At 39.1% G+C, this 15,471-nt stretch overlaps 1 protein-coding gene and 1 non-coding gene across 2 annotated transcripts; both read right to left on the reverse strand.

Annotated features, from left to right (window-relative positions):
- Window positions 1–4,195: 4,195 nt before the first annotated feature.
- Window positions 4,196–4,276, reverse strand: TRNAS-UGA (transfer RNA serine (anticodon UGA)). The gene has a single exon. It is a non-coding gene; the product is annotated as a tRNA-Ser (tRNA).
- Window positions 4,277–6,990: 2,714 nt separating this feature from the next.
- Window positions 6,991–11,144, reverse strand: LOC147866010 (protein TORNADO 1-like). The gene is made up of 2 exons (XM_087316368.1): window positions 9,855–11,144; window positions 6,991–9,745 (listed from the first exon to the last, which is right to left on the reverse strand). Exons 1-2 carry the CDS (start codon window positions 10,999–11,001, stop codon window positions 7,113–7,115), a joined length of 3,780 nt encoding a protein of 1,259 aa, XP_087172494.1. The 5' UTR covers window positions 11,002–11,144; the 3' UTR covers window positions 6,991–7,112.
- Window positions 11,145–15,471: the final 4,327 nt, after the last annotated feature.

Below are 15,471 nucleotides of genomic sequence, written 5' to 3' on the forward strand. Positions count from 1 at the left end.
TATGCATTTGGCGTAAAATCAATAAAAACAACTTGTGCGTATTAGTAAACATCAAATAAAATCAACATTGCTAAACAACATCACCAATGGGCAAGCCATCATAGCTATGGCGATGCTCATGTTGTCGTGACCGTCTTCTTGGGAAGCCGAGCTCGCTCCGCTTTGGATATGAGATTCATTGCCAGCATACTTCTAGCATTATGGACAGTAATCTCTCAGCATAGTAATAGACATAGATCCAATCACAACCAATACCAATCCAAAAATCATCCCCAATCCAAGTACATTCACCATGAGAATATGCATCATGGATATGGTGCTCCATTGAGGCCTGCTTGTACCAATAGAATGATTAAAGTGTGGATGGGGAAGATGAGGATGTGAACAGAATCACGAGAGGAAGCATGCACAAAGAGAAACATAGTGAGAGAGAGAGAGAGAGAGCTCTATCGGTAATGGAATTGAGCATAACTATATGCGTTGGAAAGCCCTCGATTAGAGCTTCGTAACAAGATATAGCAAGTTAAATTTGGTGGTCTCTGTAAGAAGCAACAATTAAAATAAGGTCGTGTGTTGTTGACATCCACATACTCAACACACATTGTGGGTCTTCTATTGTATTCATCATCTTCGACCTCTTCAATCGGGTGAGTTCCGGTTATCTTTCTTGTTCATGGAATTTTCTTTTTATCTTGGATCACTATCACATCAAGAATAATGGATATAAACATGAATTCCTCTCAAATTGTGGGGGAAAATGATATGGAAACAATTGATCCAAAGAAGAGTAATGTGATGGTTGAATGTAATCGTGAAAGGGAAGACATTGGAAGCTCTAAGAGGTTTAAAGACATTGAGGAAATTAATGAGAAAAAAGCGACATATGCCGAAGTAATACATGTAGATGAGGTTGACAAGGATCATTGTAATTGGGATAATTTATCGGGAATTGCCAATACCTTATTGTCTGATATTGTGGAAGAAAATGAAAATGCAGCGAAAGAATGCAATGATGTGGATGTTGATGCTAAGGCAGTGTTGCAATCTTTTGATGTATTCTATGATCGTGCGGTTATATTGTTTTTTACCTGGAAACTCCCATACATTAATTGGATTAAACAATGGTTGAACACAATCGTGTCACCAAATTGTGTTGAAAATATATATGCAGGACCACCAGGGTTTTATGATGTAGTGTTTCATTCACCGGAACATCGAAGTGCAGTGTTGGCTAAAGTTCCTGTGTTTTTTGATAAACGATTAGTGCATGTAATGCAATGGTCCCCCGTTGTGGACTATCATGCTTTGTTGAAACAAGAATGCCTTGTTCGGGTAACAGTGGATTGTAAGCATGCTTTTTTATGGCCACTTTTACTAGAGTTGATGAGTCAAGTGGGTAAAGTGTTGGTATCTCCACATGCAAATGCTACAAATAAGTGCAGATTTTGTGTGTTATGGGTTACAAGTCGTAAGAGGCCAGGATGGGTGCGTATGAACACACCTGGAATGAAAAGACTTTGTTTTAAATTGAAGTGGGAGACATTTGCAAGTCACTGTTTTGGATGTGGTGAATGGGGTCACTTTATGGCAGAATGCCATCGTCATTGCCCTTCAACTATAGAGGTTCCTAATGAAGGGAAAGGTAAGGAAGGATTTGGGAGAGATGTTGGTGTGTCAGATATGGTGGTTGTTATGGATGAAGGAACATAATCTAGAGCAGGCTATAAAGAGGTTTCACTTCAAGGTTTGGGCCCTAAGAATAAGGGAACTCCATCTATGGATATGGAAAAACAAATTTTGGTGGTTATAGATAAGGGGAAAAACTGTTGGATAGAACTAGTAATGATGTTGTTGTTGAAAAGGATTGGCATCAAGTTAAGGGCAAGTCGAAGGGCAAATCAATGAATATGCAACGTAATAGTTTGCCCACTACTTGTGGGACTACTTCGAAAAGTAATTCTGGAACTAGGGAGGGTCCTCGAAAAGGTCCTTGGCAAAGACAATTTAGGGATAAGGGATTACCCCTTCACCTTTAATTTGATTCATTGGGATAGGTTGTTAATTCATCGAATTCTCGAGGTTTCCGTCAAGCGGGAGAACCTAAACAAAAGAGTTCGATAGACAACACTAATGATGTGGTGCATGAAAATCCATATGCAACATTGGAACATGCTTTGACTAGTTTCATGACATCGGTTGCTCTAAAGGAGCAAGTGCACCCATAACATTGTTGATTGAATGAAAGTGGTAACATGGAATGTGAGAGGAGCATGTTCTCCTCATAAGAAGTATTTATTATGGCAAATTGTGTTAAGTAAAGAATGGGATATATTATGTGCAGTTGAGCATACGTGTCATGAGTTAGCAGGATCCATAGTTCATTTGCATGGATATTCATCATTCTATGCAGGACATCTTAATAATTATTATTCAGGTGTGGTATTAATTGTTCGGGATAAATATTATCCTCGGGTGGTGCATAATGATCCTTATGGTTAGTTTTTGGTTCTAGAAATCACTTTTTTTGGCGAGGTTGTGTGGGTGGTTGGGATTTATGCCCCTAACCAAGCCACTCAATGTATTGCATTATGGGGCTCACTCCATCAAACCCTATGTGTGGGCCGCCCAGGATTACTTATGGGTGATTTTAACATGTGAGTTGATGCATCTCAATCTACGTCTGAACATTCAATCATGGATGATCCTGAGCAACTTGCTTGGGATTCATTGACTATGGAGGTTCTGAAGTTGGATGTTTAGACATGGTTGCATGGGAATGATCCATGTTTTACTTTCCAATCCGCTCAACATAGATAAACATGGAGTCGGTTAGATAGAATGTATGTGATGCACAATGATTCTTTTTTACTGACATCACTTCATATGACAGTTTTACAAGATGTAGGAACTTCAAATCACTTTCCTATTTGTTTGGAGTTTTGTGGTCATGCAATTGACATGTATAAATTGTTACTTGGAAAGCCTCCATTACGCTTTAACTCTTCTCTTTTGCTTCAACCTCACTTTGATTCTCTCATGGAGCAAATTTTGGTAAATTTTTGACAAGAAGTGAATCTTCAAGGAGTTAAAGCATGAGATATCACATTACGAAATATTAAGATCATTCATCATGGGAGCACAACAATTAAGCCTTTATGGTGGCAATTACTAAATGGATGTATTTCACTTAGGAATCCAGGCTCTACATGTGTTCAACACTTGGTTACCTCATGACAAGAAGCACTCTTGTTATGTGGATGGAAACCATCATCAAGTAGAGAGCATTGTAATTCTTTGCAAAAAGAGTTACTTGTGTCTTCTCGGTTATTATGTTGGCCAGGAAAGGAGAGATTGCGCTCTCAATTTAATCGTTTGTTTCGTTTGGGGGTCATAGAGGTGGGAGATATAGTTGAGGCTCCATCTCAAATAATTTTGGAGTTTGTTGAAGCGCGACATATATTACGCATTCCGCCTAATTAGGGGTTTATTTGGCAACTAAAAAATATTCCATTGATGCAAGGTCCCTTACCTCTACAAACAGGAGAACAATCGTTGATTGATTGGTATTTAAAGGGACAAATATCGTTGTTACAAGTGACTACTAGTTTCCACAACTTAGTAAAAGAATCTCGACAATTGCAAGATTTGAACTTACAAGGGCGAACCCATATGATTTCAAGTCAAACGTCTTAACCACTTGGCCAAATTGCCATATTTGGTTGGCTTCTACCATGAAATAGTACAACTATTAATATTTTGGGCAATCCGTCTAATGATTATCTTAGTTGGCGTTATGTTAATGCAAAAATATTCGGTTATATTAGGAAGTTTTGAAAATATGGAGTCGGGCTAATATTGACACATTTGGCTCTAGGGGTTAAATATTCATGATAGATGTCGCCTCTCTAAATTGGGATATGTATTGGTTTGCCACACAATGACTCAATGTAAATCAACGATGGCAACATCAAAGATTCTAAAAGAAAGTCTAGAAATGTAGGATTCCAAGCTCCAAGAAGCAAACATTTGATTTTGAATCAACCACCATAAGTAGTCGGGAAAATGGTTTCTAGTTTTCATGAATCGATTTGAGTATTGTGCACACTAAAATGTTGGAGATATTATCTATCTAAGCTAGATAATAAGCAAACCAAAAACGCACGAAGGAGTAGTTATTCTTAAGGGAAAAGAATGTCGACAACTGCAGGATTCGAACCTACGAGGGCGAACCCATTTCATTTCAAGTCAAACGCCTTAACCACTCGGCCAAGTTGTCCTATTTTGCAATTAATGATAGTTACATATTTTAGTATTATTTCGAATTAAATGTTGCAAATATTATCTATCTAAGCATGCTAATAAAGCAAAAAACAGGACAATTATAAGTCTTTATTTTTTGGGTAGCGATACAATTTAGCCCCTTTCTCCAATCCCTGGGGAACCTAATATTAACACATGGGACATTAAAAGTCATGATACGATTTAGCCCCTTTCTCCAATCCCTGGGGAACCTAATATTAACACATGGGACATTAAAAGTCATGTTTCCTCTATGGGAGTCTTGCTAATGCTTCCGAAATGGTTGCTTTGTTTCACAACAAATATCCCCATAAGCAAAGTCTGAAATCTTGTCTTCCAACCAATGGAACTCGTTGTCGAAAAGGGGGGATAATGTCATGAAGACATACATTTTGGCCTTACAAGGATTCAAGCCCAAGACGTCTTGGTCTATACGTTAGACCTTTAACCATTATAATAACATATATGATATATATTTATAATAAATATATTATTAGTTATTACAAGAGATATAGAGTATTCTAGAAGAATCTAGAGTATTCTAGAACATTCTAGGATATTCCATGATTATATTAAATATCATAAATATCTAAAATATCCTAAAACATTCTAGAATACTCCATAAGGACCTATAAATAGGTGTCTATTCATTCATCACAACTCATTCGGTTCAACACCAATGTTTAGCCGTTAGCCTACTCTTTGTAACCTTGTTTCCTGAAAAGAATAGCGTGTGGAAGCAATAGAAAACTGAACATAGAAAATACGCAGGTTGTAATGTAGCGGAAGGTGAGCGTATATGTGTATGTGTATAATAGCAGAGAGACAGAGACAGAGACAGAGACAGAGATAAACAAATGTATATATCATATTATCAACACAAGATACATCCAACATTAACTAAATTACAATGGTTTGGTTTATATACCAACTAAGCTAGGGCAAGCGCCCTTTCTACTATTTACAAAACTAGCCTGGAATGTTAATAAGCTAGTGTGAAACCTATCTATGGGAAGTTGAGTTCGATTCTCAACAGGACCATTATGATAGGTCATACACTCGCTAAACTATATGGTGCAGTAATGGAAGCGGAGCTCAGCGATTATATGGAAACATTAAGTCTTTGAGCACTTGAGCAGGCTGGCTTTAGACGAGCCTTCTCCACTATTGACCATATCTTCACACTTAGGTGCTTAATTGACCAGACGAACACTCGTAAGAAAAAACTATATTCTTGCTTTGTGGACTTCCACAAAGCCTTTGACACAGTTCCTAGGGAGAAGTTGTTTGATAGACTTAAGAGCTTGGAGATACCAAATGACATGATCTGGGCCATTTATGCCCTATATGAGCAGGTCTCTAGGTACGTTGTCGTGATGTTTTCGACGCATAGTGTGAAACCACCCTCAAAAGAGAATAAAATAGTGGTCCAAATAAACTAATTTTCTTAGGTCAACTATAGTAATAAATGAAAGGATAAAAAGTTAGATGAGGTTTTCGAAAATAGACAAAAATAGAGAAAAAGATGGCAAAAGAAAAGCTAGCCGTGGATATGAGGAACAAGGTCGAGTAAATAGCTCATAATTTCCTCGTCAAATGTCCAAATTAGAAAAGAAAAGATGCATAAGAAAGCTAACGTAAAGAGCTTTCGAAGAATATCTTGCATGTGAAATTTGAGGCTAGAAAACAGAAATAGTGAGGAAACAGGAAAAGTCGACTCATATAGACAAGCTTTTTTTTAGGGGAAAATGGCAGGCAAACCTAAACCTATAAATAAGAACCTATTCTAGAGAAGAAGGAGGGGGGAGAAGGAACACAGAAGCTCTATTCAATTGGAAAGCGGAAGAAGAAGGATCAACAACATCGAGAGGCATCATCAACAAAGAAACTCCTTCTATATTCCACTCTCTTCAAATCTGATCATGGGTGGTGGCAAATCTTACAACGTAGTTGACATTCTAAATTGCCACTTGTAGCAAAGGTCTTCATTTGGAGAGTTTTGATTGGAGGACTGCCTTTGGGATTAGCTCTAAAGCGTCGTGGATTAGCAACGAGTAATTGCTTTTTTTACATTGTTCAAATGGAAGATAGTACTCATCGATTTATACAATGTCCGATTGCTTCTCAGATTTGGAGTTACATTTCTCAAATTTGGCAAGTTTTATCACGGTGTTATTTAACACCTAGATAGTGGGTGTTTGCACAATTTACACAGGTGGACCCAAAATCAAAGATGGAGATTGTTTTTCTATTTCTGAGATATTGGGAATTGCGTCATAATTGGAATATGTGCAACGCTTTTTGTATTCAATGGTAGACATGGAGTGAAAGCATATCTACGAAAGTTGAAGGGAGTACTAATGTGGCAATTTTCTTTATTGGAACAAGTGGAAATTCTTTCCTCGGTAGAGTGTTCGTCTTGCCTATTAGCAATTCAACATGTTCCACTACCCATGTAGTGTAGTGTGGTTAGTGTGTGACCATACTCCATTGTCACACGTATTATAAGTAGTGTTTTTCACACACATTTATTAATATAATTGTGTGTTTTCACCAAAAGAGAGAGAGAGAGAGAGAGAGAGAGAGAGAGAGAGAGAGAGAGAAAGAGAGATACGACTTTGATCAAGTGAAAGACATGCACTCGGTGCAACATACCTAGAAAGAAAATATTAATTTCTTTTAGCTACAAAGCCCATGTAGGGGTAGTGAAGGAATACAAAAGTTTTCACGAAATGTAAGCTTTCCAAACCAATGAGAAAATGTTAATGATCAAAATGCTTATAGAAGGATATACTTTAGCCTTGTGGAAACGACTATTTTCTTTTACAGTGTGTCTCACATAACCATGCAACTTGAGTTCTCCCGTCAACTTCATAGTTGGTACGTTTAAGAAGGAACTTCTTAGCTATGTTCTCATCTGTCAAACCTCCATTTTCCTCCAATATCAATGCCAAAAAATTTTGCCACTCTTTGGAAGCAGACTCTAATGTACTTAGATATCTATCTTTGTTTGATTTAATAGTATTTTGTATCATGGGGTATCCATTTGCTAGTTGTTTGAATTGGGAGGACCAATTAGGAATCGAGGACCAATTAGGAATCAAGGAGGTTGCAGCTGGAACCACAGAGGAAATACCGAGTCTTGCACCTATTATTAGAACACGAAAGAAACCATTGATATAAGGAAGAGCTTTATTTAGAGTCTTTAATCGAGACTCTGACAAGCAGGTGAGGGTGATACCAAGTTGGTGTTTCACTGGATGTGGAAATCTCTTATGTTCACAATATAAATGGATTGTCACAAATTCCCCTTCCAAAAGTTGAGCCACGAATCTCACAAGTCTTGGGAATGTTGACTTACGAAATTCAAACATAAGGAAGGCAACACGAGGGAGCTGTTTCTCAGCTTCATTCTCTAGAACCATCTCCAAAAGCTTGCTTACAGATTTCTCAACCTTGATAATAACATCTTTCTTCATACATTGAAGTTCTTTGTGTATTTCTTTTAGCGTCTTGGTCATTTGATCCATCTTATGATGTAGTTCATCGATCTTACGATGAAAACTTAACATTGACCTTACCATAAACTTACTGTATTGTACCTCAACCGTTTCTTCTGATGTTTGACCTTCTTGCATCAAATCATTTTCAAGGTTGGTCATGACCACATTTTCCTGACTTTGATATTGCCTAGATACATTGACTTCATTATTCTCCAACAATGCATCCTCCACCTCCACCTTCAACCATTGTTTACATGAGTTGAGAACCTCCTCATAATACTCCAACCCTAAGAGATCTATCAAAGCACTTCTTAGAGGAATAGGCATATGCTTGGTCCGTTTCCAATCATAAAATTCTTGCTCGCCTTCCTCAAGTTTTTCACGTAGTTGTTCCTTTAAGTAAGTTATTTTCAGGCATCGATCTTCTCTTTCTTGTGCATTTGATGGATCACGTAAGCAATCGGGTCGTATGACGCTCTCGATCAGCTTAACCCCTTGGATGCCAGTGGGTTGTGCACAAATTGTGATCAAGGTGTTAAGGATACGCTTTTCCACAAATGCTAATGTACTTAGCGTATTTTCATTAGTATTATTTTGAGCCCGAACCAATACATCTATCACATAGCTTGACTTTGCTTGGCATAAGATAATGATTATCTCACTACGTGGAAAAAGTATAGATATGAAATCCTTGCCCAAAGTGACCTCAGCTTTATCATCCTCAGATTGGAAGACATTCTTAAATATCACTTGAATCCTGGGAAACAGGCCTGGTGTAAGAAATGTGCGGATTCTGTTCTCACACTCTAGTCTTCTGCCCATGTACACTAAAGTATTCTCACTATCATCTATTGGAGTCCATTGGGGCTGTTCCCCAACCTCATCCTTGGACAATATGGCAGGGATAAATATCCACTCCGCTATCGTATTGGGGACTTTGGGAACTTTGCAACATAAGTGCATGGCTTCCATCAATTCTACCAATATTGAGCCATTTAATTTAGATCCTGTAATGGATACAAACTTCCGCTCTAAGAAATCCCGAGGTAAGTATCCATTTTTAAATGTAATGTTACCCTTACGTGATCCTTTTGAATTTGGGAAACCAATGAGGCTGCCCATGATCTCATTGCAGAACCAGTTGGGATTGAGAACTATGTGCTTGATTCCGTTTATGTAGATGATGTTGCCCGACTCATTCAAGGATAAAGCGATTATATTTAGCTTAGCTTTGTCACTCGTGAGATTGGAGAACTGACCATAGATATTGCAGATTTCGCTGAATTGCGTCCATGTAATGATTTGTTCATTACTGCTCTTTGAATAATTCCAGAGATGTTTGCTTACCTGCGTGCAAATGTCGTAGAGCTCAATACCTTCGAGCACCTCTTTGGCAATTCGGAAAATACATTCTCCTACAGCTTTGACAGAATCCTTCTTTCTCGCATCCACTAAAAATGGAGGGTGGACGATGTCAATCACCCATTTAAATTCTTTCTGAAGAGATTCAATGGAAGATGAGAGAGAGCTTGAGACAGACTCCATTTGGTCTGATCGCGTGAATACCACGATCATTTTGAGGGCAAGGTTGGATTGACGGCTTTTGGAGGCCAGGAACTTGAGCCAGTACCTGAAGCTTGCTTCGAAGTCCCCGGCGCTTTTCTTTGCGCCTCTGTCGCTACTTTCGCTATCCATGGGGCTCCAAACGAACATGAACATGGATGGAACATGATAAGAGCTTGATCCTATGTCTGGGAACATCGAGTCATGGAATGCGTGGAACTGTTGTTGGCCTGCCATGTCCCACACAGACACTCCGATTCCATCATTCTTGATGGCCTGCACCTCGATTCCTTGTGTGCGCTCTCCTGTAAACAGGGCTTTCAGCTTATCTGCCTTGCGGCCATAGATGGAACGCATGGTGCATACAAGGGTAGTCTTTCCTGCACAAATTCAAATGCACTGCAAAGTGTTAGTGTGCTTATCTCCATCAATCTAGGCTAACTGTTTTTCAAAAAAAATGAGAGTGTGTTCTGTGTTTTTTGTTTTTACCTGCGAATGGATCCCCACAGATGAACAGTCGAATGGAAGTCGCAGGCACTCGCTTCAGATCTGATCCCAAGAAGAAATTGTGCTGGTTCCTCCATAGCTGGGCCTTGACAGCAGCGTCCTTAGAGTTGGAATATTCGAAGAATGGAAGGCCGGAGCGAGAAAGAGCATCCAGCACCGCACCAATAGTAGCTTCGCTGAATTCGACTGAAAGGAGTAACCCTAACTTAAGGCTGTATAGTTGAGGAGGTGCGGCAGGAGGTCTGGCATCTGCCTCCACCTCCTTCTTTGCGGGTGCAAGGTGCTCCATGAATTCCTTCAGGTCCTTCTCTCCATTATCAGAGCTCTCTAAAGAGAGCTCTTTGAGATTCGGCCAGTGGTGCAGGAAACCGGTGCACCTTCTCCAGTCCATGGGTTTCGAATAGATATGCAGTCTCTGGAGGGAGGCAGCAAGGGGTGAATCTGAGGGATGAAGGCCTGCTAATTTTCCTGCAAACTCTGGGGAAATCTCCACAGACTGAAGATGGAGGCTAACGAGGGAGGCAAAGTGGCCTAACACCTCTATGCACTCATCGCTAATCTTCATGAAATGCAGGGAAAGATGCTCGAGGTTATTGGCTTCCTTAAGGGCACTCAGAAGACCATGAGCATCCATGGATCCATTTTCTCCGCGGATGAGCAGGGTCTGAGGTGTGGCATCCCCCTTGGCAGCGAGGGAGAGAGCCTCGATCCAAGCTATGTTTTCTTCTTGGGTGAGATTCTTGAGGTCCAGGAGATGGAGAGCCCGGCCGGTGAGATTGGCGGCAGCCGTGAGGATAGCGATTCTTTGCTTGGGAGTGAGATCGGAGCCTCCTACGTCCACCATCATGTCTTTGCCCCTCCATTCTCGCCGTGGTGGAGCAATCACAGAATACGAAGGATAGATTATGCCCTTCACGTCGGCATCTTCCCTCATGGTGGTCGTGTCGACGAGGAACAGGTTCTCGACATTATCCATGCCGAGCCTAGTAACTAACTGATCATCGTGAGAGAGCTTATCCAAGTGATGGTGAAGCCGATCTCTCGATTTCTTGCACGCACTCTCAATCTCTTCGGGCTCCCAATGCGTGAGGTAGGTGCTCTGACGCGATGGAAGTATCTTGTGCTTCATGGGATGAATTTGATCAATGTCACTCTCTTTGTTTCAATGGAGTTTGAAAGCTGGAATCTTTGTGTATGTAAGAGACAAGCTCAGTTCAATGGAGATGAATGTAGGCGAGATAGATACATTGGTTTGTTATCTTCTTTGGTTTATGTCTTGTATGTAGTTCAAAATACATATGTATAAAGAAGTGGATGATACAATCCATGTTAACATTTCTCTGGTTGGACCCCACTTGAGTTGACACTTTTGTACTTTGTGGCCCCCACTTGGTTGACATTTCTCATGATTGGATGTCTTATGTGACTTTTGGGGCCTTCCGAGTACATGTTTTTGGTTGAGTTGGACGGAGAGTAGTTTAAAGTGCCATCATTAGCATGTTTGATGGAACACAATTGAAACGATGAATGAGAAAAAGAATGAATCGATTAATTTTTTACATGCCATTCCCAGTGGCTTTTAGCATTGTGGTTTGTTATCCCATTGGGGGTGTACTTTTGCCATTATTAGCGCGTTTGAAGAGATGCAATTGAAACCATATTCGAATGGGAAACGACAAAACAAATTGATGATGAATGAGAAAAAGAAGGATTTATTGATTTTTTAGATGCCATTTCAAGTGGCTTTTAGCATCTTGGTTGGCAATCCTGTTGGAGGGTGTACTTGTGCCATAGAGTCAAAAGTCTTGTGTGTTATTTGTCTTTTCAATGCAATACCGTGTTTCCTTTTCCTTCCATGATATTTGATTGGTCTTTAAGGTAATTTGGATATTGAATTCACCGTTGGCGTGTAAAGTAATGAGTCCTATGTATCTAACGCCAACAAGATGGACTACTCCCACCCTCCTCTTGGCTCAATATTAATTCTCCACCTTTTAGATAACTAGCCTAGCTAGCCAAGTATCTCCCTAAACTCTCCATGTACATGGAATAACACAGATGAAAATGGCATTATTGAGTGTGTGTTATTGTTATATGGTTTTACTTCGATGTTTTGTGGTGTTTGATATTAAATTTGAGATCATGGAATGTTGTGTCATGGTGTAATATGATATGGATACGATGTTATGGGATGTGTGCTAGTGATTTATGTTGTTAATGGTCATGACATTATGTGGTGTGGTGTATGATGATGTTAATATGATGTTACGGTATGTGTGCTAGTGTTGTTAATGGTCGTGACATTATGTGGTGCAGTGTATGATGGTGTTGATATTATATCAAACAACATTTAGTATTGTTATAATATCATGTAGTATGTGGTCAAGTTATTTCTAGATATTTGATATCATACGCTATTGTATGGTGATGTTCTATCATGTTGCTTGTGGTGGTGTTATATGAACTTCATATGATACCACAATTTGTGGCGTGTCATTATGTAATTTCTAACTTGTAGTGAAACTTTGCCATTTTGACAATTAATGTGGTATTATTGATTGACTTAATGTTTCTTAGCAACTATGCAAAACATGCTTTTTGAAAAATCATTCCTTAGAAACTCTATGTTAGATGATAGTGTTGAACGAATTAGTGGCACGAATGATCTATCTGTTGTATTTGGAAGAGTATAGTCTATAGGAGTAGTAGGCCAAATCATGATGTCCTTATCAGAAAACAAATTGAGCTCAGATGGAAGCACAATGAGGGAGGGTGGGAGGCCTGAGGGAGTAAAGATGGTGTAGGCCACAAAAATTAATTTCACTATTTGCAAAACCCAACTTTACAAATATATGTATCAAACATACATTTTACTGTTAACTTAATCCTTGTGTTTGTCTACCTAAATAGCATGTATGTATGTTATTTATGTGTCCATTAACACACACATGCTACAATTTAATACTCGCTTGTAATGGGCAGATTCAATGTAGCCTACTCGGCTCATAAATGTTGGAATCAACTTCAAGCCCATTTCTTTTAGATCATTAACTTCTACTTTTGCCACAGAGAAAAAACTAAAGGTCATGTTCAAACTTCAACCTATACATAATATGAATGTGGGAAAAAACTACGTTTTCAAGTGTAAAATCCACAAAGATAAAATTGTAGTTATAGTTCTTTATTGAAACCAAATCCTAAGGAGAGAGTGAGAAAGAGAATTTTACTATTATGGGAAAACAAAACATTAAATTAAATTGTCTAAGTAGGGGGTATGATTGAACTTGTTTAAAGGAAATTCTTAAGAATGCTTCTTTCTACGTATGGTGATCTAAAACCCATGTATTTTCAATTGTAGTAAGAGATACATATCAATGCCTCTCATGGAACATGCTTATATGACACAAATTATGGAGCTTAAAACATATTGTGTACATTGTACAATATTTTGCATTCACACCTTGATATCTAAACCCCCAAATCCCCCTAAGAGTGTGCTCTAATTACACCATGGGGATGTTAACGCAAGAGACATCAATATGGGGTATCTTGGAGTGAACGTGAGATAATCAAGGTGGTAATGTAAGACCTCTATACACTCATCACCCATCTCCATGACCTCCTACTTTTCTTGAATCCATGCCCTGGGATGAGCAAGCTCCCGAGGGCCACATCACAATCTATAGAGAAGGAGATAGAGGAGACTCTAGCCAAATTGTCTCCTTTTTTATTTCTTCAAAGATTTTCCTCATTAGTATTAAGAAAAACATGTGAATGCTACAACTTAAGCTATGTGCCCAAACACTTACAATTTTCATGTACAATGATATACAATAATCCTAAGACCAAAGCTAGAACTTTGTAAAAGGTTTTTTTTTTTTTTACATTCTGTCGTGCTTCACTGTTAATCAAGAAAGGATCCAAGGAAGTTGATAGCTCCATTGAGGCCCTTGAGTTGACTCAAAGAATAGGGGTAATTTTTTTCATAAGTGAAGGACCTTCTTCTTTCTCTTGTTCGCAGTCCCTGGTGAACCCTGCATGTTGTCATATTGACCACGGACTACTGCCACCAAGTTCTCCCATATCTCACAGAAGACATCTAAGAGACACTGATATGTCGCATCATAACGTCGGTTGCATCGACATTTCCATAATACCCATAACGTTATTGTAGTCACTGTTTTCCATATCTGGGAAGATCGCACCTGCTTTCAAGGTTGTTAAAAGGGGCTGACCAATATCAATCTTCTATTATGTACCATCATTGCCACTTGAACATCGTTTGCCTCATACAACATCAAATTGGAATGTAACACTCCCCACATTGTTGATCCCCATGAAAATAAGCAACCAACATTGATTGTTAAAAATAACGAAAGAACTTTATTCCAAACTTGTTGAGCCAAGGAACATGACCAAAGGGCATGCTTGGTAGTCTCTTGCACTTCGTGACAAAAGTCATATTGTCGAAGATTAGGTGTTACATTCCCTTTCAATGAGTGACCAACTGGGAAGGCCATATGCACTATAATAGCCATCTGAAGAGAATAAATTTAGTTGGCCCCTTGACTGACCAAATCCATTTCCAGTAGGTTTTCAAATGCAAAGTTGAGACCCCCCAAGTGATCCAATGTTTCTGAGCTGCTGGTATCCTTGCATTGCAAGAAAGCAATAGTGCTCTTCCAAGGTTTACTGAGTATTGAAAGAAAGGAACCTTTATGATTTATTCCCCCAAGGAATGTGACCAAAACCAACCCCACGGATCCCATATTAATCTTGCAACCGGGTCTTTTGCATATAACCACAACATATCACACATATGAGCAATTGAAGGATAAGGATCGAGCATCCATTTCTTTCCAAATTTAGCAACGACTCTAATTGGTGCACTTCCAGAGTGTTGTAGACAACTGCACTCTAAGGTGTAAGGTTGTAATATATGATTGTCTAGGACCTTAAAGTAAGAAGCACACCCGTTAGGTGAAACTGCCTTCACAGCCACCAATGTGTCATTTATGAAGCATCCAAACCACAATGTTCCTTCGTGGGTTGAAAGGTTGTAGAAAACGAAGAATATGTTGCTGATATACTAGCGGTCATTATCTTGGCACCATAAACTTATTGTAATTGTGCAAGACGATCTTCTTGTGACATTTGCTGAAAATGATTCCACGTTCTTACAGATGCAGCAGGCCCATTATCTAATTTTCCCCATGAGAGGTGAGTTTTCAAGCCCAACACTTTTCCTGCATTATCCCGAAATAAAGAATTGGCAAGAAAAGGTTGATTAAGTAGCGCATCCCATGTAGAAGGTTTGTCCTTAAGCAAGAATGACTTAATCACATCCCATGCCCTTCTGATTCCTAGCAAAAATCTATTGGATGCAAGATCCCGCCTTGGTGTTTGTACATCATTCAAGAATAACCATTTTAAAGAGGGTGACCAAGCACCGCCCGTCTTAGGACTTAACTGCATCAACTGATTTAGAAATATCTCTTTCCAAGATTATGATCCTAGCAGCAATCCTCTAATCACAAACTTAGTCAAAAGGGCTCTTGACTGCATTAAAGGGTCTATCAAACCCAAACCTCCATTGCTT

The sequence above is a fragment of the Azolla caroliniana genome, unplaced genomic scaffold (assembly GCF_043228905.1).
Source record: "Azolla caroliniana isolate FFs.n. ecotype wild unplaced genomic scaffold, voAzoCaro1.0.p SCAF_3, whole genome shotgun sequence".
NCBI classification, from domain to species: Eukaryota; Viridiplantae; Streptophyta; class Polypodiopsida; order Salviniales; family Salviniaceae; genus Azolla; species Azolla caroliniana.